The sequence below is a fragment of the Nipponia nippon genome, unplaced genomic scaffold, assembly GCF_047370975.1.
Source record: "Nipponia nippon isolate SJK-2023a ecotype South Korea unplaced genomic scaffold, ASM4737097v1 scaffold_2, whole genome shotgun sequence".
Taxonomy (NCBI): Eukaryota; Metazoa; Chordata; class Aves; order Pelecaniformes; family Threskiornithidae; genus Nipponia; species Nipponia nippon.
The window spans coordinates 68,567,083-68,590,697 of NW_028262336.1; the positions used below are offsets into that span (position 1 = coordinate 68,567,083).

A 23,615-nucleotide genomic window follows, 5' to 3' on the forward strand; every position below is an offset into this window, starting at 1 on the left:
TCAGACCTGATGTCAGAAACGTGTTGCTTATCCCAGCTGTTTATTTTTTGTCCTCTATTTCTGTTTCAGTCTCTCTATTCCACCACAAAATACATAACCAAACAAGCAAAATATAATTAAATAAATGACACTACATGTTAGAGAAGTTAAATTGTTCTGATTCTCTTTTAAAAGCTTTGTCACAGTCTTGTCCCGGAACAGAAAGCACCACAAAAATGCAGATACAATACAGGGCCCAGTATGTCCAATCATTGTAATCAAAGCTCCAAGACCAAAATTAATAATGTACCATTAGCAGATGGTGTGAGCTGATTGACTGAGAATTGCAAAGATGCATTCTGATTTGAGTACTGTAGACTTTTTCTTATAATATTAACACTTATTTCTGCATCTTTAAATAGTCTATCAAAATAAAATCCACAGATAACTTCTGCTCGGTGTAGAATTTGACTCATAGATTTTTTAAGGCCAGATGGGACCATTATGATAATGCGCTTTGACCCCCAGCATAACACAGGGCATAGAACCTCACTCAGCAATTCCTCTCTTGGGTCTGCATCTTCTGTTTGAGGTATACCATCTCCTTTTGAAAGACATCCAGCCTTGATTTATTACTCAAAGTGATGGAAATTCCAGCACATTCCTGGTAAGCTCACCCCTCAGTTAACGACAGCTGCAGTCAGAAAAGGTACAAGTTTTTTCCTCCTCTGATATGGTTTAGTTTCAGATTTCTTCCTGCTACACCTTGTGAAGCTGAATTAGAGAGCTGTCAGCGATCTATATCAGCTTATAGACCATGGCCATGTTTGTTAAGGAATAAAGATTTCTTCAACCAAATAACGGGGAAAAGTCACCTTTGGGGTATATTGTGCACCTTGTTCAAGGGCCATTAGCAGTTCTAAATGGTCCCTTACCCCAGGATGGAGAAAGCCTCTGGAACAAGGAAAAGTATGGCCTCTAAACCTTCCCGCAGTCCAATGGAGAAATTAAAATATACATCTTGGTTATGCTATGGCCAGATAGCATACCCAATGTCTCTAGAGGAAGACCTTGTAACTCCAGGTCTTCTTCTGATAGTGTTCAACCTCTAGCTGGCACCTTCTCTTGTCTTGTGAGGGATACAAGTTTTTCTGTTACTGTTACATTAAGGTCCGTCAGCAAGCAAGATGAAAGTAACTTAGGAGTGACAAAACAGTGTGTTTATTTAAGCAAGAGTCCCTGCTGGTTGGGGCCAGAAGGTGGTGGGATCTCTGCTGTGGGTCTGAGTGGAGATCATATGCAATTCATCACCCTAGCAGGAGACTTAAGCCTGGTCTCTCCATCTCTCATGCCAGGCAGTGACGTCTAAAAGGTGAAACACAAAAACTGGCAGTATTTACTCCGCTCAGGTGCTGGACCAGGGTTTTGCAAAAGTTCTCTTGGGGGAACAGCTTGGGGTTTATGGGCATTATGCTTTCCAGCTCGCTGACTGAAAGACAGGCAGCTGTGTTCAGGCATTTTACCGTGGGGCCAAAACCTGCCAGGATCCAGCACCTGGAGTTTCATATGTCATTTGTGATTTGCTATGACAAGGACAGACACGGCGACAGACCTCTCCAGACACCATCCTGCACGGACATGGTGTTTCAGGGCCACAAAGGGAAGGAGACCCTGAAGGAGAGAGGGCTAGAGGGTGGTACTGAGTGGTCCCTTCGGTGAGACGAGTAGAAAGAGTCGCACCGAGGAAGCCCTTTCGAGGGGCCATGTGGTCCCCAGTGCCTCTCCCACCTCCTCCTCCTCCTCCTCAGGCAGGAGGAGGCAGAGTTGCTGCTGCTGCCAATGCGCCAGGATAGAGAGATCTCGGCGCGGGAGGAGATGACGCAAAAGGCAGAGCTCCCCCCAAAAAAGTGTTTCTCCAGGACGAAGATGGCGGCAACTTAGCCCAGGGGCCCAAGATGCCTGTGCCCATCGGGGGCCCCCAGCCAGGCAGTTCCGCCCCGTGCGCCCGGGGACACCGCGCCCGGCGGCAGCAGCGGCGGCAGCCGCAGCCCATTGTCACCAGCAGCGGCGGCGGCCCCGGCAGCCTCCTCCTCCTCTTCCTCTTCCTCCTCCTCCTCTTCAGCATCCTCGGCAGCGCTCCGGGAGCCCTGCAGCAGCGTCTCTCCAGTTAGAGTGGAGGGGGGAGAGGAGAAAGAGGAGACGGAGACAGCGGTGCAGGCATCTGTGCCGCGGCTCGGGGCTGAGGAAGAGGAGCAGCGGCGGCGGCAGGGAGGAAGAGGAGGCGAGGAGCCCTCCCGGAGCCGTCCGTCGGCAGCGAGGGACGCGGCATGCAGCTGTCCGGGGGCAGCGGGCTTTTCTCAGGAGGGAGATGGGGAGCTGCGATCTGACCATGCCTGGGTGAGAGGGGGAAAGGACCAGCCGCGCAGCCCCGCCACCACCAACTATCACCACTACCACCACCATCTCCTCTCCCTCCTCCTCTCTCTGCGTTATTGCTCTTATCTTCTCCACGGCACTCCGCGTTGGATGGACTGGGGCTGCTTCGTGTGGTGAGACCAAGGCAGAGCCACCGGCGAAACCCAACAATATCTCAGAGGAAGAAAAAGAAGAAAGAAAGAAGAGGGAGAAAGAGAGAGAGAGGGAGAGTGGAAGAGGGAGCGAGCGAGCGAGAGAGAGAAGGGAAGGCAGGCAAGAAAATCCCCCCAATCTTTTAAGTCAATGCATATTGTGGTGACACTGGCAAAGGAGCCCTCACGGTGGAGTCGGCCAGGGCTGTGCGTTCCCAAAATATGACCAGGGGTGCTTGGATGTGCAGTCGGCAGTACGATGACGGCTTAAAAATCTGGTTCGCACCCCGGGAGAACGAGAAACCCTTCACGGATTCAGAGAGGGCTCAGAAATGGCGACTGTCCCTGGCATCGCTCTTGTTTTTCACCGTCCTGCTCTCTGATCACTTGTGGTTCTGCGCCGAGGCCAAATTCACGGGGACCGGAGAGAAGGAGCAGCCGCCGCCCGAGAAGCCGGAGCCCGCGGAGCCGGAGCTGCTGGCGGGCATGGGGGAGCCGGCGCCCCCCGCGCCCCGGCTCCTCGCCCCCCCCTCGCCCTCCCTCCCGCCCTCCCCCGGCAGCAGCGGCGGCGGCAGCCGCGGCAGCCGCACCAACGGCACCGAGCCCCGGCACGGCAAGGCTGCTTTCCTGGGGAACTCCACCGCCAGGCCCCTGGAGACGTGCCCCCCCCCGAGCTCCTCGTCCGGGCAGTGCTTCAGCGTGGGGGACGCCGAGGCGGTGTGCCGGCGGCGGGGGGGCCCGGGGCGGCCGCGGGGCGCGGGGCAGAGCCCGGCTCCCGGCTGGGACCTGACGGATTTTTACCTTTCCTTTTGTAATTCCTACACACTTTGGGAGTTGTTCGCCGGGTTGTCCAATCCGGACACTTTGAACTGCAGTCTGGATGTGGTGCTGAGGGGGGGAGGCTCCTGCAGCCAGTGCGTCCAGGCTTACCAGCGCTACGACCAGCACGCTCAGGAGAAATACGAAGAGTTTGAGGTTATGCTCCAGAAATATTTACAGTCGGATGAGTACTCGGTGAAATCGTGTCCTGAGGATTGTAAGGTAGGAGCCCCTGCTGTGTTTCCTGTCCCTGGCTGGCGGGCTGGCGTGCCTCCCTCCTCTGTTGTGGCTGCCGTGGTCCGTGTTTTGGCTGCTTCGGTCTCCGCTCCTGGCGCCGGCGGCCGTGGTGTTTAGGGTGCAGTCGGAGCTGCGGAGGATATCGGCGGGGATCCCCCGTTAGCGCATTGCTAAAAGGGAGGCAGAGAGAGGGGGAAGGCTGGGGCGGGGGGGAGAGACAGAAAGAGAAAAGAAGTGATCCTCGGTCCTCTGGGAGTGTAGCGCTGGATTTCCCCCTCCTCATGAATATGCGATTGGCTCCGGCGCGGCTGCCGGCTTCCAGCGGGCTGGGATGCGGCTTGGCGGCAGGCAGCGACAGGGGCTGCATGCCAATGAGCGGGGCCCGGGACGGCAGCCGGGGCCGGGGCCGCCCGACGGCGCTGCCCTGCCCGCGGACCCTCCGGGGCGGGCCGGGGCCGGAGCCTGCAGGCCGGCGGCCAAGCCGGCGAGAGGCGCGGCGGGGTCGGGGCTCGGCCGGGGCCGGGGCGGCGGGTGGCCGCGGTGCCCGGAGGACTGGCGGCTCCGGGTGGGTTCCGTCGGGGGCTTGGCCCCGGGGGCGGCGGGCAGGGCCGGCGGCGGTGCGCGGGGCGGCGGAGCGGGGAGGCTGCCGGCCGCCTGGGGAGCGGGGAGCGGGACCCCGTCTCCAGGCGCTCTGCCAAAATCCGTGGAGCTGGGAAAAGCTCGAGGACGAGGGTGGATGTCAATGGGCACCGCGGTGGCCCTTGTTTGGGAAGCGATGGTGACAGCATTTCTATAAGCCGCGGCCGTTTTCTTTGGTGCTCACAGTTATCCAGAGGGGTTTCGTTTCTTTGGTAGGAGGCAGGGTCCCACTTCGGCTCTGGGCAGTTGCTGTCTTCTCTCTACTTTTGCACAAGATTAGTTGGCGTAGCTCTCAAGACAGGAAAGGGCGGGAAAGAAGTGTTATCCTTGGCGCCTAAAATAACTAACTGCATGCTTTTTTCCCTGTTCGTTTGAGTATTTGTTGAGAGCCGGGCCAGGTGAATGGTTTCTGCCCTGAACTGGATTATCTCAACTACTGTAGCACTACATTAACCAGTCTGAACCAAATCCTGCTCTAGCAGTGCGACACAACAGGGCATACAAATCACTGCTCTGAACAGAAGGCCTAGTTGTACCTCCGTGCTTTGTAACTTCAGCGAGGCCTTCTGAAATCATTTCATGGTAACAGTCCCTGCCTAAAGAATCCTATTTACCAATAAGTTAGTGTAATTTGCACATATCTTTGCCACAAAAATCAATCCACGGTCCTTCCGGAAGCTGAAATATTCTCTTATCTAATTGGATAAAGTAGGAAAGTTGCCGTGTTTATTTTTTCTGGTTAAACTTGACAAAAGTAAAGCAGTCTCTTCAGTAATTTTGACTCCACTGTTTCTAGGTTATAAACTGTGTGTGTACACACTCATTGTATACATGTTATGTACTCAGTTACTGAGAATGTAAATGTATTTTATTTCCCGAGTGAATTGGCTAAGTAAAAAGCATAGATTGGTTAAGTAAAAAGCGTATCAAATGTAAATAGATGTCTACCGCTGTAAGGACATCTTGGCCATTTCAGTAACTCTTTAACTGGAAGTTGACGTACTGCTCTGTGCTGCCAAACAATCAACATCTACTTGCTTAGAGTGATTTTTTTGTATCACAGTTTAGTTTGACTGAACTTTACCACAAAGTGTGCATTTGCTCTACAGTATATCGTGGTGTAAAAGGTGTTGAAAATGAACAGAATAGCAAATGTACACTGATTTCCCCTTAGGAGACTGAATAAGGAGAAATACTTGTCTAATGATGGGGAAAAAGTTGTTGACATTCAAATGATTGCGTGAAACATATAAATGAACTAGATAAATGCAGTGACAATGACCTGCAGTTCTCTGGTTCTAAATGCCAGACGGTATTGCTCTATGTTTTGAACATGTAGCCAACCAGTCTCTGTTAAAAAACGAAGGATATTCCAGCAGGGAAAAGGAAAAAAAAACACCACAAAACAAAATCAAGCAACAAACCAACCCAAGGGTGCAACTTAGCGTTTTCTTTCTCTTCCCGGGGAAGCTGGCGGGCGGCGCAGGCCGGGTGCGCGGGGCGGGGCGGGGCGGGGCGGGGCGGGGCGGGGCGGGGCGGGGCGGCCGCTGCCCGAGGTCGCTGTCCAAGGTGCTGCAGAGGCCGCGCACGCAGCCCGCGGCCGCGCTGGGGAGAAGCCGCTCCGCTCCAGCTGCGCCCTGGCTTGGTGCTTCTGGGTCCCTCTGGAGCCTTTTGATTCATTCTGGTGGCTGAGAGAGCCAAGGGTTTAGCAGGTCGAGCGGTCTGATAGCCGTGCGTACCGATGTGCCTCTACGGAGTCTACCCTGAAGTGTGCACGGGTGAAACTAGAAACTCGTGGTGAATACTTTGTGACAATTGCAATATTTTGCTGGACTTTCTGGTGGTTTATTCACATTTCAGTTACAAAACTCAGTCAGGAACTTGTTTTTTTTGTATAAGTAAATATTAATTTTTTGAGCGTTGGACATCTAGATAATTCTTAGCTTGAGAATCAGAACAGAAAATAACTTGACATCTACTGATGCATTTTAGGTACACACCATTTGATTGGTTTCTGTGGTGAGCTGCTTTTTCTTTTAAACAAAATGCTAAAAATACTGACTTTACTCAATAATCATGTACGTAAGCACTGGCTTAATACAATGAAAGGCTTGCTAAATAATCTATTTCTATTTAAGACACCTTTAGTATTCTGGGAGGGCTGCTTCATTCACAGAAAAGGAGAGCTTTTCATCCAGTTGACCAATTATAGCTGATGACAAAATCAATAAAATTTACACTGAATTACAGTCAACCTAAACCTTGTAATTGGGTATTACTTCCCCCTTCCTCAGCTCCCCCCACCACTATCCCCCACCCTTGATACAGTCAGTTCTCACAGTAAAAAGTGAAAATCTTGGGGGCTTCTCAGTCCAGCAGGTTACACCTTTCAAGAAAGTACTATTGGTTATAACAAATAGTACATATCAAAATACTTCTGATGTATGAGTCTAAACCTCAGATTTTGTATTTTCATTCCTTTATCTGAAACCAGAAGAGAATGAACTTTACTTTCAAAATATTCTGTGTTTCACTACATGTCTCCTGGTGTCTGAAGAATATTTTAAATAAGTTTCTTTGTATTGTAGACATTTGCAGTCAGGAGTTGTTTGGGTTATCAGTTCCCATTTAGCTATTCTACATAGTGGGTTTTGATTTCAGTTTTAATATCTAAGTATGCTCACTCACTTTTTTGAAAAGAATGCCGTCCTGTAATTAAGGTCTTACTTTTAAACTTCTTATTGAGTTGTATTGGGATTTTTGAAAGTTTTGTAGAAAATGCTGAGAACTTTGAATTTTAGAACATTTGGAAAATCAGTATTTTTTTTTATAGTATCAGGAACATGCATATACATTTTGTATTGTTAGGATGTCAGTAGACTTTGTATGTTGTTTAGAAGTTCTGGATATCAGTGTTGTCGCACTATAAATCCATCTTCAACTTATTTCTTAAAAAAATCCTAAAGTCTGGTGTCTTTGTATGTTGGTTTTTTTTGTCTTGGTAGTCACATATCAGTAATGGCTAAATGATAAATATAAGTAATCAAGTAATCACTAAAGTAATCAAGTAATCACTAAAGTAATCAAGTAACTGAGAATCTGGATCTACATTTCTGTTTTAAATTTAATTTAGATTTTTAAAAAATATTTATGAAATTCTGCTTTTGCACATTATAAAGTAGTGGTTATATTTACAGAGATTGTTCTTGGCAATATCTAAAGTTTCTTTGTTTCCAGAATATCATTTTTATATGCAGTGTGACACAGGACTGTATTCAAACAATTAACAGAGAACTGTATTGGCTTGATGTTGGAAATCATAGTTCCTCATAAGGACTTGTCAGCTTTCTATCAAGGGAAATACTCAAGTTCTTATTCTTAAGACAGCAGGCAATTGCTCTGTGGAATAAAAGAAAATTCTGGCTACTTCTGATTAGGAACTGGGTCAAATAACTAAGTAGGACATATAAATGTAAAGGTTTTTAATTTTTTTTTTTTTTGAGATAGAATTTATGTCTTTGTGACAAGTATCAGAGGCCAAGGCAGTCTTGGCAGAAGTATTTATTAACGTTTGAACAAAACAGCAGCTATATTTTTTTGGCACGGTTTCTTTAACCCAGTGAAAGTTGAGAGTGTTTAAAATGTGGCTTTCCTTAGTGCTAGTTAAAATATTGAAATGTGCAATTCAGGTAAGTGCATTATAATTAAAATAACAAAATAATTCAGTTTTTCCTCCTAAAATATCAAAAGAGAAAAATAAAAATGCACCACTTTTTTTTTATATCAACATTGCTAAAAAGCAAATTTTTGCTGACATCTTAGGTACTCAACATGTACACACAGATTTTTTTTTTCTTTTTTTTTCAGGAATTACATTTCATTTAATAATTCTGATTTGATGTTTATGATATTGGTATCAGAAATAGGTAAGAAAATAGCTGAGTTATAATACTACTTAGTTGAAAAACATGCATAAATATATAAACCCAAATAAGGGGGTTCATCATTAAACATAGATGGTATAGTTGCTAGGAATATAGAGCTGGTGCTTCTGTTACTAGATAATTTTTTTTTTTTTGGATCAAAGAGCTGTGTTCAACTACTTTTATTTGACTAAGAGGATGACTGAAAGTTATTTAAAACAATTAAAATCACATTTGTTCTCATTTATCTGGAAATATCAAAGCTTATATGAATCATGACTTTTCCAATAACTTTTTCCTAAACAGCATATGTAGTCTAATTAGGTTTTGATTTAAACTCTCAGTTAAGCTGGCAGAAGAGAGCAGATGAGAAATACGAAACCAAAAGCTCAAGTGATAAAAGAACCCTTCTGTTGCAAAAGGTCACATAGACCAGCATCTGCCGCAAAGTTAGACATTTCAATTGCACATCTTAATCACACAATATGCAAGAGTGATACCTAAGCTAATCAGAAGAAACTCTTATGAATTAAACTTTCAGAATTCTGCACTGATGGTCAGCATCTAATACAAATAGGTAACAATAAACATTAATTACGGAACTGATGTCTTTTCAGAATGTGTTGACATTTAGATATTTATTTTAAACCTCTTTTTAAATTGAATAATATGCTGTATTAAAAAGCCATGATACTTAAATGTACATATTTTTTAAAAGTTTTGTTTAAAATTCTGTGAAACTAATGTGACTTTATAAATTGATGTTTGCACATGCTATTTGTTCAGTTGATTTAAAAAAAAATTAGAACTTGAATTATTTTTCAAAACTAATTTAAGATAAGTATGTGGATGAATTTAATATAACTATTCTTGTACTAGTGCAGTGGTATATTAAAATAAGAAGCAACACTGACTATATACTAATGGACTTTGTATTTTGGCCTAAAACCCTGATTCAGCAATCTGCTTCAGTCTCCTGTTTTGAGCTAGATGAATGGCACTGCACTCAGGGAAGACTATGCACATGCTTATAGGCATTCAATTGCTTAAATGCTTTGTTGGATCAGGATCAGATCTCTTCAATCCTAAACCAGCAAATTTCCCAGGGTGTTCTTTCCAGAAGTGAGTTCACCCCACCCAACTTTTTAAAAGTTTACATCTAGTTGATCATCTGGTTATTCATCCCATTCATAGTGTCAATGGGTACTTCATTCCTGATTGGGGAAAAAAAGGCTACAGATGACTAGCACATACTAGTTGAACTGAATTCCACCCTTGTTCAGCAACCACCATTTAACACTTGATGATATTAGTGTCACATGACTAGGGACCTCATGGCTCTGCCCTCAATTTTACTTTTTTCACTGGTTCTTTTTGCATCAAGCAGTACACTTCCCACGCACCTTGCAGAGAATGCGACAGTCTTGCTCCTTCATTTTATGTTCTTCTAGGAAAAGTAATCAAAATGCAAATTATAGTTCTATCACTTATCCTGCCTAAAAATCATTTAGTCTATACTTAGTAATTTATCACTTCAGTCTTGCACTAAGATCCATAATGTATGTAGATCTGTGAATTGCCTAAAAGGGAAAAAGTAACTTAGAAGCTGAATTCTTAAATATTACTTTTTTATAAGTATCACTCATAACACTCCAGAAGACAGAAAAATTAAATAATTCATCTGACCAAAAAAAAAAAAAAAGTAGATGTCCAGTCTGGATGTCCACATCAAATATAAAAGTTCAGACTCTCTTTGTAGTCAATGGAGATACACAGGTAATTCTAGAGTCTGAGTCGGTTCACACTAAAGTGGACATCTAAAATAGGTCGGATGGATTATGCCCTACAAGTACCTAATTTCTGTTTGTTGTCTCTAAAGAGCACATACTGTCATTTTATCTCAGATACAAACACCTCCACTGTGGACCTCTAAAGTCATCTTAGATGGATCCTAACAAAGTGATTTTGGTATAAAAATACGTTTGGATGAAATTGTGTTCATATGCAAAATTTAACTGTGAGAAAGTTCGTAAAATCCTGCTACTTGTGCTGTCCCACACCAACCTAGTGAAATCACAAGCCTCTTTCACTTCTCTGGTAGCTATATACTGTCACTGAAGAATGTGTGAGCTATGCAATCTGTTTCTTAGGGATGAGAATAGGAAAGGGCCTTGTATGACATAACTATATTTTTATCACTTGTTTGAGAGAGGGGAGGCCAAGAGCTTCTACATATCACTTTTTTTCAGTTGTTATTTCTACTGAAAAACCATACAATAACAATTGTAGGTCATCTTCTTAATAGCAATTTTTCAGGTAAATCTGCTACAGATTATTTCTCTTATTCCCTTTTCTCTCTTTACAAGGAAGGTGTTTTTTGAGGGGGGCAGGTGTCTATGTATGTGACAAGTCCTATATATTACACTGGGTTTCATTTTCTTCCCTTAGACTGAATCAGAGGGAACTCCCAAGCCTGCTCAATCTCTCTCACTCAAGAGGCATATATTCTTAGACATTTATGCCACTTTACTAAAATAACCATACTGTACTTTTCTATGTACTTTTCACCATACTTTTCTCTTGTCAGAACTGTAGAGCAAACATCGCTAAGTGAGAATGTGTGATAGTTTGGTTTACTTTACAGCATCAATCAGTTAGATGAATACAAATGTAGTGAGGCACTAGAGACATATTCTGGCTCGTAGCGAGTTTTTATTAATTTGAATATATGTTAAAAAAATAAAGACCAGATTTATTTTTGGATTTGTGATATGACCTTGTTTGCAAACAGGGCAGATATATGAAAGACATAGATTGCTCCTTTAGAACATGCACATTGAAGAGCTATATCCAATGAGCTCCCAGTCCACAATGACAAAGAGAACAGGGCATGATGTAAGGAGCTTTGAAGTGAGGTTGATCAACACTTGATATTCTCCCACCCTTCATCCCATCTCTTTCATCCCAACTGATGGACATGTCTCGAAAGCTGTGTTTGAAATGACATTGTCCTAAAGTCTTTATGGGAGAAGCTGATAGGACCTTTAAAGCACTGGTCAAATGCAACCAGACTGCTGGGATGAATGGTGATGGTAAATGTTGAGCTGATAAACTTCAGCAGTTCTATATGAATATCTTGGTCCTTTGAAGTGTCTTGGAGATCCTGATGGGAATGTTCACCTTTTACATAGATTGATGTTGAGAGATCATTCAGAGATTTCATCATTAGAAGACAACTTGCTCATTAAAAACAGTAGCAAAGATGATCTGAACTAAAGTTACCAACAAACAATATGTTTGGGTCCAGGTTTTTAGAATTCTGCTGCAGTTTGAGAGTCATTGTGGATGTTTTAAATGATTTCAATGAAATTAGGGGGAAACTGTACCTGAGAGATTACAAATAAAAAAAAGTCCAAATTTTCACTTTTGGGATATGACAGTGGCATTTTTACAATTTTTTTTTTAATGTTACAATTTAGGCAAGTTCCTTAGTCAAGCCATTATATTTTCAAATTTATCTATTATAAAATTTGAAAAAAAAAGTAATTATAATATTTTTGTATTTTAGAATGTGCAATACATTGTAGTTTTCAGAATGTATTTTCCAGGGAGCAAATATGATATCTAGAATGCTTTTTAAATGCATGTTTAATTCTTGCTGATCCTCTGCATTAGATCTTGCCTTCAATTTGCCTGAATGCTTATGTAAATGGTATCTTGGGCCTGTCAACACACTTCATCTCTGTAAAACATCATAGTGAAGAATCTTTATTACATTTTTAAGATATTAGCAATCCATAACCAGAAGATATTCTTTATTAAAGGGAAGGGGAAAAGATGGATTGTATGTGATATTTAGAAAAATAGTTTTTCTCATTTTATTCATTCTTTTAGGAGAATAAGAGAGTTTCCAGAATTTGTTGATTGATGATTTGCTGATCACTGCTCTACATTGGTTAGCTTGCTCTCTGTATTTGAGGGGTTACACTCACAGGTTCTTCTCAGAAAAACTAATTTTGTATGAGATGTATTCATTTAGATAAATACTTGGATTTAAAGATCTATTAAGGAAGAATTTGAGCAACCCTTAAATGCTTTAAAATATATCTTATAAGTTAATTATATATCTTGCAGATATCTTGTAGTAATAGACAACTAAATATAAGATCATAAATACAAAAAATTATTCATGTATAGATATTCTTCATGAGGAACAGTATACCAAACAGAAAATCTTTTGCTGGTGTGGAAAGTTTATTCTTAACTCATATTAGGTGATAGTTGATTTATTATGCTCATGTTTCAAGAAAATATATGTATTTTTTTATTAGTATAACTTCATCATTTAGAGAGGTATCTTTATTGTTGTTAGAGGTAAAGTTATGTTTTCAAAGGCACTAAAATGATGTCTGCTGAGACAAATTTTTGCATTTGTATATGTGCAACTGGATTAAAAAACAGACGTTCTTTAAAATAAAGCCCAGCTTGTAGAAGGACAACAAAAAATAGTAAATAAACAATAAAATTAATTTTTTAGGCTTTTTTGTGGAATAGATAATACAAGTGTATCTTTTTAAAAAAAGTACTTACAAAAATTGCATGCAAATTTCCCATGAGTACTCTTAACGTTGCCTTCACATATGATCTTTGTTGAAACTAGATTTCTGTATAGAAGAGCTTTAGGATAATAAGGGCATTTTAGTTATTCACAGTTGCAAGTAAAAATGCTTGTGTATTCAAAAGCTTATAACTGACTTTTAAAACAAGATCACTTTGTGGTGAAATCTGGTATAGCACATCACTTTAAAAGTAAATTCTTTTTAAAATATGAGAAAACTGTATCTTCAAGTTTCAATGTATAATATCAAAAATTATAAAAATAAAATTACATATGCCATTTATAATATATTTTATTGAAAACAGCTACAAATAATCCAAAATCTATGGTTTAGTAAACAATAAAACCTCTGGAAATTTTCAAGAGAAGTATTACCGTAATATCTCTTTAGAATACTGATCATCAGTAAATTCCTTAAGCAAGTTTCTGCTTTTTCTCCAGTGGGATGTGTCTGTACTGATTCCAGCCATGTTAAAGTCAGGCAAATAGTGTAATCAGTGGGGAAAGATCAATGTCATCAGGGCCTAAGTCATTGACCTTTTTATTATTAAGTGAAGTATTCCAAATGCATCTATTTTGGCATATTGCAAATTTTGTACCCCTATAAGTACAAAAACAGCCTTTCATGTTTTTTCTTTTACGCTATGTTCAAGCTGTTAATATTGCGATGCAGCGCTTTAAAGTGAGACTGGGCAGTTTTGTTAAGAAGAAAGTTTTTTACAGAAGGGAACAAGTATGGGAAGCACCCAGTGCCCTGCTTGTGGGGACGCCCCAGCACGTGCTGCGGAGAAGATGGAGGCTCTGCCCGTTCAGCTGCACAGCTGGAGCAGGGCCAGGGCAGAGGATGTATGGGGATTAGATTTCATTGGCGTGAGGTTCTGCACTTAAAAAAAGGAAGCCAAACAAAAACAGAGCCAAGGTCCCCTGGGATGGCTTTTAAAATTCTTCATGCATTCAGAGATGAGAGAGATTAATTTCCAGTCCCATTCTGCTGTGGAGTTGAAGTCTTCCTGCAAATATTTCTACACAGAACCTGCCAGAACTCGGACCAGTATTATGAAGAAGTAGGAGTTTCTGAACAAGGCACATTTAAAATATTGGCCAAATTATCTTAAAAGCAGATTTTTTTTTTATTTTTATTTTTTTCTTCTATGCTTTCTGATATAACAATCCTTGGGGAAATGACCCCTATTATAAGCTAAGTTTAGCTAACAAGATGTAGTGTATCACTCGAGTTCAGGAAATGAGGCTTTCTGGTTTATATCCCAATTCAGTTAGAAGTGCATTATGGTTTCTTTTGTCTCTGTTTAAATCTTATAAATGTTAAAGCTGAATCTTATAAATATACATTTTTTGCAACCTCACTATATTAACAAAATTAAATCATTACTGTAACGATAGGTTTTCAAAATTTAGCAGCTGAGATAGATTGATTCCTGGGACGTGACCTGAGTAAATGTACTGCAAGCCCATCTCTGTATGACAGATGTGAATTTAAAATATTGTTTTATTTTAATTTGTAAATATAGACCACTTTTCTTTAATCAGGAATCTACAATGACATTAACCAGGACTAACTCCATTAATATCAATGGCTTTACTTAAATGTAATACTGTTTTGAGAGCAGAAGGAGGCACATGATATACTTTAAAAGTCAAATATATGAAATCAAAGGGAAAGATTTGACTCAGACTGATTTGCTTTACAAACCTCGCTACAAAAGGCAATATGCAAAGTGCTTTAAATGCTCATTTCCTTGTCTTTGACTGATGTTACTAATTTGTTATTGTTGTCAGATTAATGTTTTTTTTTTCCCTTTGCTGTTGTACTTGGTCTTGATCCCATTCTCTTATTCTATTGATTTTTCAGGCACACTGTAGAAAAATATTATGAGCTTAACTTGTTCAGCTATCCAGGGGGGAAAAACCTTGAAGACAACAAGGCAGAATTAATTTGCCTTTTCCAGCCAAGAGTGTAGGTCATCTGCCAGGGTTAAAAGGAGAGATGCTGATCAGTAGTATTGCAAGTTTAAATCCAGAGAAGCTGCTTTGATTGCTGTAAAGACACTCTGTATTTACGTTGGTATAAATACAGTCAGAATTTTAGCTTAGGTTGAAGAATTGATCAGGTAATGGAAGTTTTGCTTTGTGGTACATTTCAACACTCACAAAAAAGGCAGTAATTTTAACAATGACTCATCTTAAATAAAAATTACAGGTGTTATACACACATACGCATGTATATATATGTGTGAGATATATATATGTCTATGTCTTACAGGAGGTGCAAGAAGGAAACGACTGAACTAGGATCAAGCATCTTGGAGAGGCTAGAACAGTCCTGAAGTAAAGTCCTATGGAAATCTTTGAAATGTCCTGGATTCTTTAAAATTAAGAAGTAGTTTAGGAAGTACAGGAAAATGTAACAATTGTTTCTAAATGTTTTTTTTCCCTTTTTGCAGTCACCGATTTGTTTGTTTTCTGACTGATCTGGAAATTACTTAGAGTATTTTCTTTCTTTCATCAAGACTTCATAAAGGCCCCACAGTAAATGTGGAATACACAGGCATCAATTGCCGATGTTGTATGCGCACTAACCCTGTTTTACATTGGTCTTTGCAACTCCTTTGTAGAGACCCTCTGTGTGTTTGGACTGAAATTTGGATCGCTGGTTAGAACAAAACCACCTAAAACTCCTTGTATCTCTGCTACCTAATATTAATAGTTGATGGAAGAAGTTACCTTAAATGTTCTATTTGCTTAATTGGAATATTTTAGATTACTTTTGTTTCTGCTTTCTTATTTGCACATTACATAACAAGGTTTTTTGTTTGTTTATGTGGTTTTATTTTAAAACCAGGATCTTTTGATTGCTGTGATTATCTGGGAAATCAGGTTTTTGTTACTGTTGTATGATCGGAGCTTTATATTTTTTCTGGGATATTTTAAAGGGCAGAATTATGTTAGCTTGTGCAATATAAGCATGAATTTCAGTGACTTCCCAAATATTTATTTAAACCTTTTTTGCATTTTCCTGTCTACTTGTGGCTGTTTCTTATTGATCATTCGAGAAACATTCCTCCTTGAATTTTGGTATGAATGTAAATATTTACAGTATGATTTTTTCTCATAGTTTTTAATACAGGCCTGATTTGAAGAGATGGTATTTGGAATGGAAGAGATCTGTTCTCCCTTTATAGTTGTTTATATCTGCAAGAGGAGGAGACGATATGTTTTGCAGCTTGCAGGAAATATTTACATCTCAGAATTTTACCAAAATCATCACTGGCAGGGAAGATCGGGAGGCTCACAGGGAGGAATAAGAGACCTGTGAATATCAATAAGCTTTTTTTGGGTTACTCAAAATTTGTGGTCCTGTGTACAGGATAGAAAATGAAACTTAAAGCACATATGAATAAAGACATGTTTACAATCATTTGGTTATATGTTTGAAAGAGAGAAGCAAAAGACCTGAAAGTGTTTCGGGTTTTTTCCTGCAAGTGGCGGTACTATTGGGGAACCCAAATATTACTAATAATTCAGCAGTGCAGGGGCCCCATAACATGCAGCGCATGATGAGGTGCACCTGTTATATTCCTCAAAGGGCTGGTCCTGCTTCAAATTCTCTCCTTCACTTTGTGTCTTAATAGAGTTAAAATGCAACTATTTATTTCTTACAGAGTCTGTACACACTTGGGCACATAGCTCACAAATCTGTAGCGCTTGAACTGTGTACAGGCAGCTGCCCTGAGGCTGTGTCTCCATTAGCATTTTAGCTCAGGTCAGGGGTGTGCTTTTGAAACAAATCTCCCACTCAATCCCACTCCCACTCTTACTGCGTCTTGATTCACATCACGGAGCAATCTGAGAGCATACAAACTGGATTGCTTTCTGCTGAATGTAAAGGCAAAGTAGCACCGCAGAAGCGCATCTGATGAGTTGCAGGCACTAAGGGACATCCAGTCTATAAGACTAGGGTTAGCCTGAAGTAAAACATATGAAACACATATAATGTGGATGCCAGGCTCTCAGCACTGTTTCAGTCTACAGAGTGTTTCTACAGAGCCACAATCGTTGTTAATATTCACATAGGTATAGTTAAAGAGACTGAAATTCAGCCCTCACCTGGAGATAATTCCCGAATTATCTCAGCAATTTCTTCAGGACTGCAGCTCAAGGCTCTGAGCTGGAGCTCTGAAGTGATTCACTGCACCTGGCTCTATATAATCATAAATCTAGTGATCGTCTATTATTCTTTTTTATTGTGTTTTTTTTTTTTTTTAAGTTTTTTTCCCTCCATTTTCTGCTGGCATGCCTATGGAAGTGATGCAGAGTATGGTGCAGATTTTTGCTCTATGCTTTGCCTGCAGCTGCCAAGCCTCTGTGCAGCAGAACCACTGCAGCTCTGCTGCGGTTTGGGCTCTCTGGGCTGCCTCTGCCCTCGCTGTGGAATTCACAGCACCTTCCCAGCACGTGGACATAAGGCTGAGCAGACCTTTCAGTGCCTCTTTATGGCAACTCTTGAGATTTTAGTTTCATAATGGTGCAAAAATATCTAAGCAATCATGAAAATGAAAAATTTGTGTGGGGAGGGAGATCGGTAGGAATGGAACAAGTCTGATCTTTCTTCATAAAATACCACCCTCCCTAGCTTCTAACTTCTTTTCCAGTTTCCTGCTAGAAGAAAAGAAGATTATGCGGCGATGGTCAGTCTGGATTTTAGGTAACCACTGAACTGACAACCAGATATGCAGGAAAGCCTAAGTAACTGATTTTCTTTTTTAATTATTTAATTTTCTATATACCTTTGAAGACTTCATTTTCTTTGGATTTTTCAGCATTGGGAACATGGTATGGATTGATATTATTGTTCTTCACAGAGTAAAGCTTTTTTCTTTGAGACATTAAAGAAGTACTGTGTAGTTCTTTAGAAAGTATAACACTAGAAGAATACTGCCTTTCTGATAGAATATTTGTTGTTAGTGTGGGGAACTACTACCTTTCCAGTTTTTATTATTGAGGCATTTTTACTGCAATACTCCCAGTAATTACAGGGGGACATTGCTTTTGAACCCTGAAAATTCATGCCATATATCGAGTTGTTTTTAAGTTAAGTTTACCGCACTTCTGGGAAGAAAATTAGTTCTTCTGGAGGTCATGATCAACCCTGTTCCAATAGTAACAATGTTCCTGAAGATCTGTGGGGCTTAATGTTTTTAGCCTTTGTTAAGCACCAGGAAGCTTTCTTACCTTTTCCCCAGCTCACAACTCCAGTGGGGTTAAAAAGAGGCAAGGAACGTGATTCAGTGGCCTAGCAAAAACAGATAAAGAAATCCTTTGCTGAAGTAGTATCAGTGTGTTTGATTGATTGAAACATGAGAGGGAGACCTGCAGGTGATCAGCAGGTACTTCACCACCAGATGCTGCTGAGCTGACCGGGAACTGCAAGGGAGACCAACTAGCAGAGGCAGGGCACTGTCCTGCCAGTGGGAAAAGCAGTCAGCGTGGCAGGTAGCCAAAATTGCAGAGGTTTAACTTAGGTCATCATAAGAATAGATAGACAACATATTCGTATAAGGCTTCAATTGGATGTATCTCAGATTATATTTACGTTGCTTTATCCCGAAGCCTGAAGGAGCCGATACTGAAGAATCAGAAGACTGAAGAGGGTGTATTTTTGGAAAGCAGGGTATAGGAACCAACATATTACGCTGCTCAGTGATCTTCTTGGTGTCATGTCCTAACTCTGGGAATAAGCTTGGGAGGTAAAATGAATGCTACACCAGACAGTTAGAAAATCATTTGCTAGTTCACAGAGTTTCCTCTTAATTCATATTAGGCAGTAGTCAATTTATCATGCTCATGATTCAAGAAAATACTTTTACATATACTTTTCTATTAGTATAATTTCATACATGAAGAGGTATGTTGTTGTTAGAGATAAATTTCATTTTCAAAGGCACTTAGAATGGTATTAAAAATCCCAATTTTATCTAAATGTGTGGCAAACCCACCCAAATTTCATCAAAATTTGGTTCTTCCTGTGGTTCATGAATTAGTTTTGTTGGTTCTTTGTAATAATTAAGATGATAGGATTTCTGTTCCTATAGTTTTACTGAATTTTTTGTATAGCTCCTATATGATTTTTTTTTCTGATATCTAGTGGCAAATTGTTGGATGAATGTGGACACTAATGTAGAAGGAGAGGATTATATTTATGTAAATTAAAGTGGTATAGCCAAGCCAGTAATCAAAACCAGAAAAAAAAATAATTTTGAATATATTGAGATACTAGTGGCAGGATTTTCTGCTTATATGTCCCTTACACATACAGTTTTGGGGACATACTAATGGCTACTGACTGACGAAGGCATTTAAGTGCAGTTTCTTGCATGAGAGAGCAGGATTTTGTTTGTGTATTGTACACCTAAATGAGAAGAACTTCTGTACATCTGCTGTAATACGAGTCTCTCTGCAGCTGTGACACATTACAATGTAGGCTTTTACCTATGATTCTTGGCAAAAAGGACTCGTGCATTAAGCTTTTGCTGTTAGCAGTTTCTCATAACATAGTTTCACGTGTTACTGTTTACCTGCTTTAACACTCTAAAGCACATTTGTACACAGAACGCTTTGCTATGATGCAGTCATGGTTGTGCTAAACACAACATTTCCAATTCATGCCTACCAGTGTCAAAGATGACCATTTAAAATATCTTTTAGGACACAGCTATTCTTTTCCCTTTATTGTTCACCACTACCTAGCCGTTTCTATTTCACCCTCCTCAAGCGCTCTACCAAACTAGCCTCTACTGATATGTTTGATTGTGGATCCTTGATATCGTAATATGCTGTACTAAGAAGGACAATTTTTCGAAAGGGGAAATGAAAGATGGGTATCCATGACAGCAGACCTGCAACTGAAAACTGTAGTTTACAGTGTATAGAAGTTGGGATAAGAATAAGCTGTGTGCCCATGAAACAGAAGAGGGTAACTGCAGAAGTAGCTTGACTTTTCATTTATTGTTTGTGTTGGTTTGATTCCAGCTTGCTGTACAGAACAGAGCGCTTTACTATGAAGACCTTTTATGTATAAAACCACAGAAAAATCAAAAAGTCCTTTATTAAAATGGTATTACCTTTGGGATTGCTAACATCAAATATGGAGTTCCATCTGTTTGGTTTAAATGAAAAATAAAAAATATTTGTCTGTTTGAAATATGCAATTCTCAGTTTTGATGAATTCTTCATTTGTCTTATGAAGAGAGATAAGTAATTATATGATTTACTTTATTAGTGATTTACCTTTACTTATTCATTATGTCTTTCTAGCCTCTTCCTTTAGAGGTGTCAGGCTTCTCCCCTAAATAAATAAATCTTAGCCTTTGTAATCTTTATACCAGTACTCTTTCCTTTTCATCTCTTTCTCAACAGTGGCTTTATTTTAGATTGTGTTTGTTCCCAGAGGAGTGTTTTCACTGATCTGTGCATATCAAGAGGGTTTTTCCCTCCCCTTCAGTGGTCATACTGAGTTTTTAATTCTAGACAAAGTATTTCATATGGTTCTTTCTAGTGTGCATCTATTAGGCTTGGCAGTCCTCAATTCCATCTGCCATTGTTTCCCTTTTCACTGAGCTCTTTCAAGCGACCCAAAAGCTCCTTGGCCTGCTTTGGCCTTGATTAATCTAAGACTTGTTGTGTCACTTGTAAACATGTCCATCTTATTTTTAGTCCCATTGCCAGATGATTAATAAATAGATTAAACACTCTCATCCCTAGTAAAGAACCTGAGGGCACCCTGCTGTTAACCTTCAGCCACATGGAGCAGTGACCATTAATAAATGTATTCTGCTTTTGTATTCTGCTTTTTGTAGTTGGTTTCTAATCAATGACAACGCTTTACTTCTCACCCTGTGATTGCTTAGTTTCTCTAACAGCCTTTTGTGGGAAGCATTCTCAAAGGCTCCTTGAAAGTCCAGAAAACTTGTATCAGGCAGTTCTCTCTTATCTGCTATTTATTAATATGCCAAAAGAGTTCTAAGAGGTTAAAGAGACATACAAGGCATTAAGGCTTCTAACTTTAATCCAGATATTTAACACTTTTATGCTTAACTAGTACCTCAGCTAGTGTATTTATTACTGCAGTAATACGTGTGCGTGGAGACGTTTGAATTCTTCCTCAGTTTCTCTCAGTAGTTACATGAAGACGACTGCTCTCCCGCGTGGTTCAGTATACAAACTTATTTCAATGTGAGACTGCATAATTGTGTATTTTCTTTGGTTAGTCTTAAATTGCTTTGGGACCCTTGAATAAACAACATCCCATTCTTGGGATACACTGGTCTTTTAGTTATTGATTTGTTCCAGCCGTTCCTCTTTTGATATCTGAATCGTCAAAAGCTCCTTATCTTTACTTGAAAAGGCTGGTATCTCCTCAGTGCTCTGTGAGACAAGAAGTGATGTAAAAAGTAATTAGCTTTCTCTTCTATATTCTTATTTTGTCCAGTTCCTCCTTTAACTTCTTTGGAGGGTAATCATGATCTTTCTTGCAAGACCCATATGTTTTGTGCCTAGTTACTCCATATATTCTCATTTAGCCATCCTACTTCCTCGTTAAGATGCGCCTGTCACCGTTTATGCATCTTGAAGACCATAAGTGTTCTGTGCCAGGTACACTGGCAAATCCACGAATAGCTTACATGTTGCAGTCCCAAAAGTAACCAGGATATTCCTTGTTCAGAGATCTGATTGGGTTGAAGTCTAACTTATTTATTTATTTATTCATTTATTTATTTATTTATTTATTTATTTATTCATTCATTCATTTATTTTAACTCTGTACCACTTGGAAGGGAGAGTAACATGTTTTTCTCAAAGAAAGGGTGCAGAAGTGGAGCTGTGTGTCATGGTCAACATGACATGTGTCATGGTCATGCAACAGAGTCATAGCTTGAAAGGGAATAACAGGGTAAACTTACATTCTGATGAGAAATCCAGGACAAAAAAGCATCCTGGAAGTTTTTGCTGAGATACAGTTCCCATGTAGCCTTTTTAACAAGTCTCTTCCTGCCTGGATGTGTTGCAACATCTATGCACACACATACCTCATTTTCTGATGTGCTGCTTTTTAAAACCACTCTAATATGCATAGTTTCTGCACCTATTCCTTCAGAGAAAGAAACAGCATTTCTTTTTTTTAAAAACACTCCCCCCAAAAAAAGAAGAAAACAGACTGGGGGATGCCATTTTCCACCATTTGTGTAATTGCCTAGCAGCTGGAGAACTCAGTTAAGATGTAGGGAATTTGCTGGTGGATGTTCAGTGCCCTCCACAGCTTGAAGATATGCAAAGTCACTTGAACATAGTGAAGCAGTAGGAATGGATTTTGGATGAGAATTACTTAGTGATAAGTTGCTCTGTCTTCTAATTTGTTTGTGTTTTTTTCTCCATATTTCCAAATTTGCAGTTAGATTTTGCTGGGAACTATTTTTAATATGACTAGTACTATAATAATTCTCAAAGTATTTTGATAGAAAATCTCCAATCACATCTATTGAATTACTTTTGATCACATATGTCTCAGATAGCTCTTTCACCTCATACAAAACTCTTCTGCTGCTGCACAAGACTCTTCAACCTGTGAGCAAAGCAAGGTGCTCTTATGCTACAAGAAGTGTGAAGTAACTACTCAAACTCTCCTAGCTATTCCATTAATGGCTTTGGACAGAGCAATAGTGGAATGGCTAGCCTGTTTGAAGTAATTCTCATCTGAGCACACCTACCTCAAGATATGCACTCCAGGGAATGCCTTAAACCATTAAAGGTTACAAGGTTTGAAACTTTTACCAAAGTTATATATATGCAGCAAAAGACCCAGAGGAACTTTTGCCTCAGTAATAGCTTCTTCTGGGTCTCCTGGCATACCCAAGGGCTTATTATAAACATCAAAATATGCTCAGTGGGTACAAGGTACATCTCATTTCCCTCTAGGGATGTTCTGCAGTGATGGAAATAGTATTCCTTCTCTATTCTACTCTCAGAAGCATCCAAGTAAGAAGTGCTTAGGAGGATGCTCTCAGGAAACTGTCCAAGGGAAATTAAGAGAAGTTACCTGGCTTTCAGACGTGCTAAGCACTCATATCTTGAGTTAGGATAAAAATTAGGATCTAATTTCTATCACATGAAAAAAGTTAACACAGGAAGAAGTGCTTTTTAATGCACACAAGACAGATCAATGTACTTGGTACGAAATAATGTAGTCCTTTCTGAATATAGATGACTAAAATGAAGCAGAATATTTTATTCAAATATTTTATTCAATATTTATTCAAAATTTTTGATGTTTGTCATTGATAATTCTGGATACTTCTGTAAGATCTTCTTACTGCCACGATAAAGAATAAAGTAGTCTACAGTAGAATTAAGGGTTTTTTTTACGTAGAACACAAACAGATGATGAAGACAGCCTACAGGAAAATCATTGTCTTTACTACAAGTGGCTAATCTAAAGATGTTGCTGATACACTAAACAACATTCACAGCCAGGTGCAATGCTTACCTGTCTTTACATGACAAAGAACATGCTGTGTATAGACTGGCAGGACATGAGGTCTCTAGATGGAAGAGAAATCCAGACAGCATGGTGTGCAGATGCCTTTAAAATGAACCTGAGCTGCTTGGCTGACTTAGTAATAAGAATTTTATGCTTGTGAACAGCTCGCTTCAAGTTGACATCATATCAGGTTTTACATTCTGTTTGGATGTGATCAGTCGCACATGCAGGGGCTAGACTGCTTTCTGTTTAGCTAGCAAAAGTTGACTGATAGGCAGCTG

The 23,615-nt window shown here is 40.1% G+C and overlaps 1 protein-coding gene across 1 annotated transcript in view; it reads left to right on the top strand.

Annotated features, from left to right (window-relative positions):
* Window positions 1-1,888: 1,888 nt before the first annotated feature.
* The window catches only part of NALF1 (NALCN channel auxiliary factor 1), a 495,511-nt gene continuing 473,784 nt past the window's right edge, over window positions 1,889-23,615 (top strand). The window contains exon 1 of the mRNA XM_087758047.1: window positions 1,889-3,587. Within this exon, the coding sequence (XP_087614173.1) occupies window positions 2,769-3,587 (819 nt within the window). The 5' untranslated portion in view covers window positions 1,889-2,768. The remainder of the gene's footprint in view (window positions 3,588-23,615) is intronic.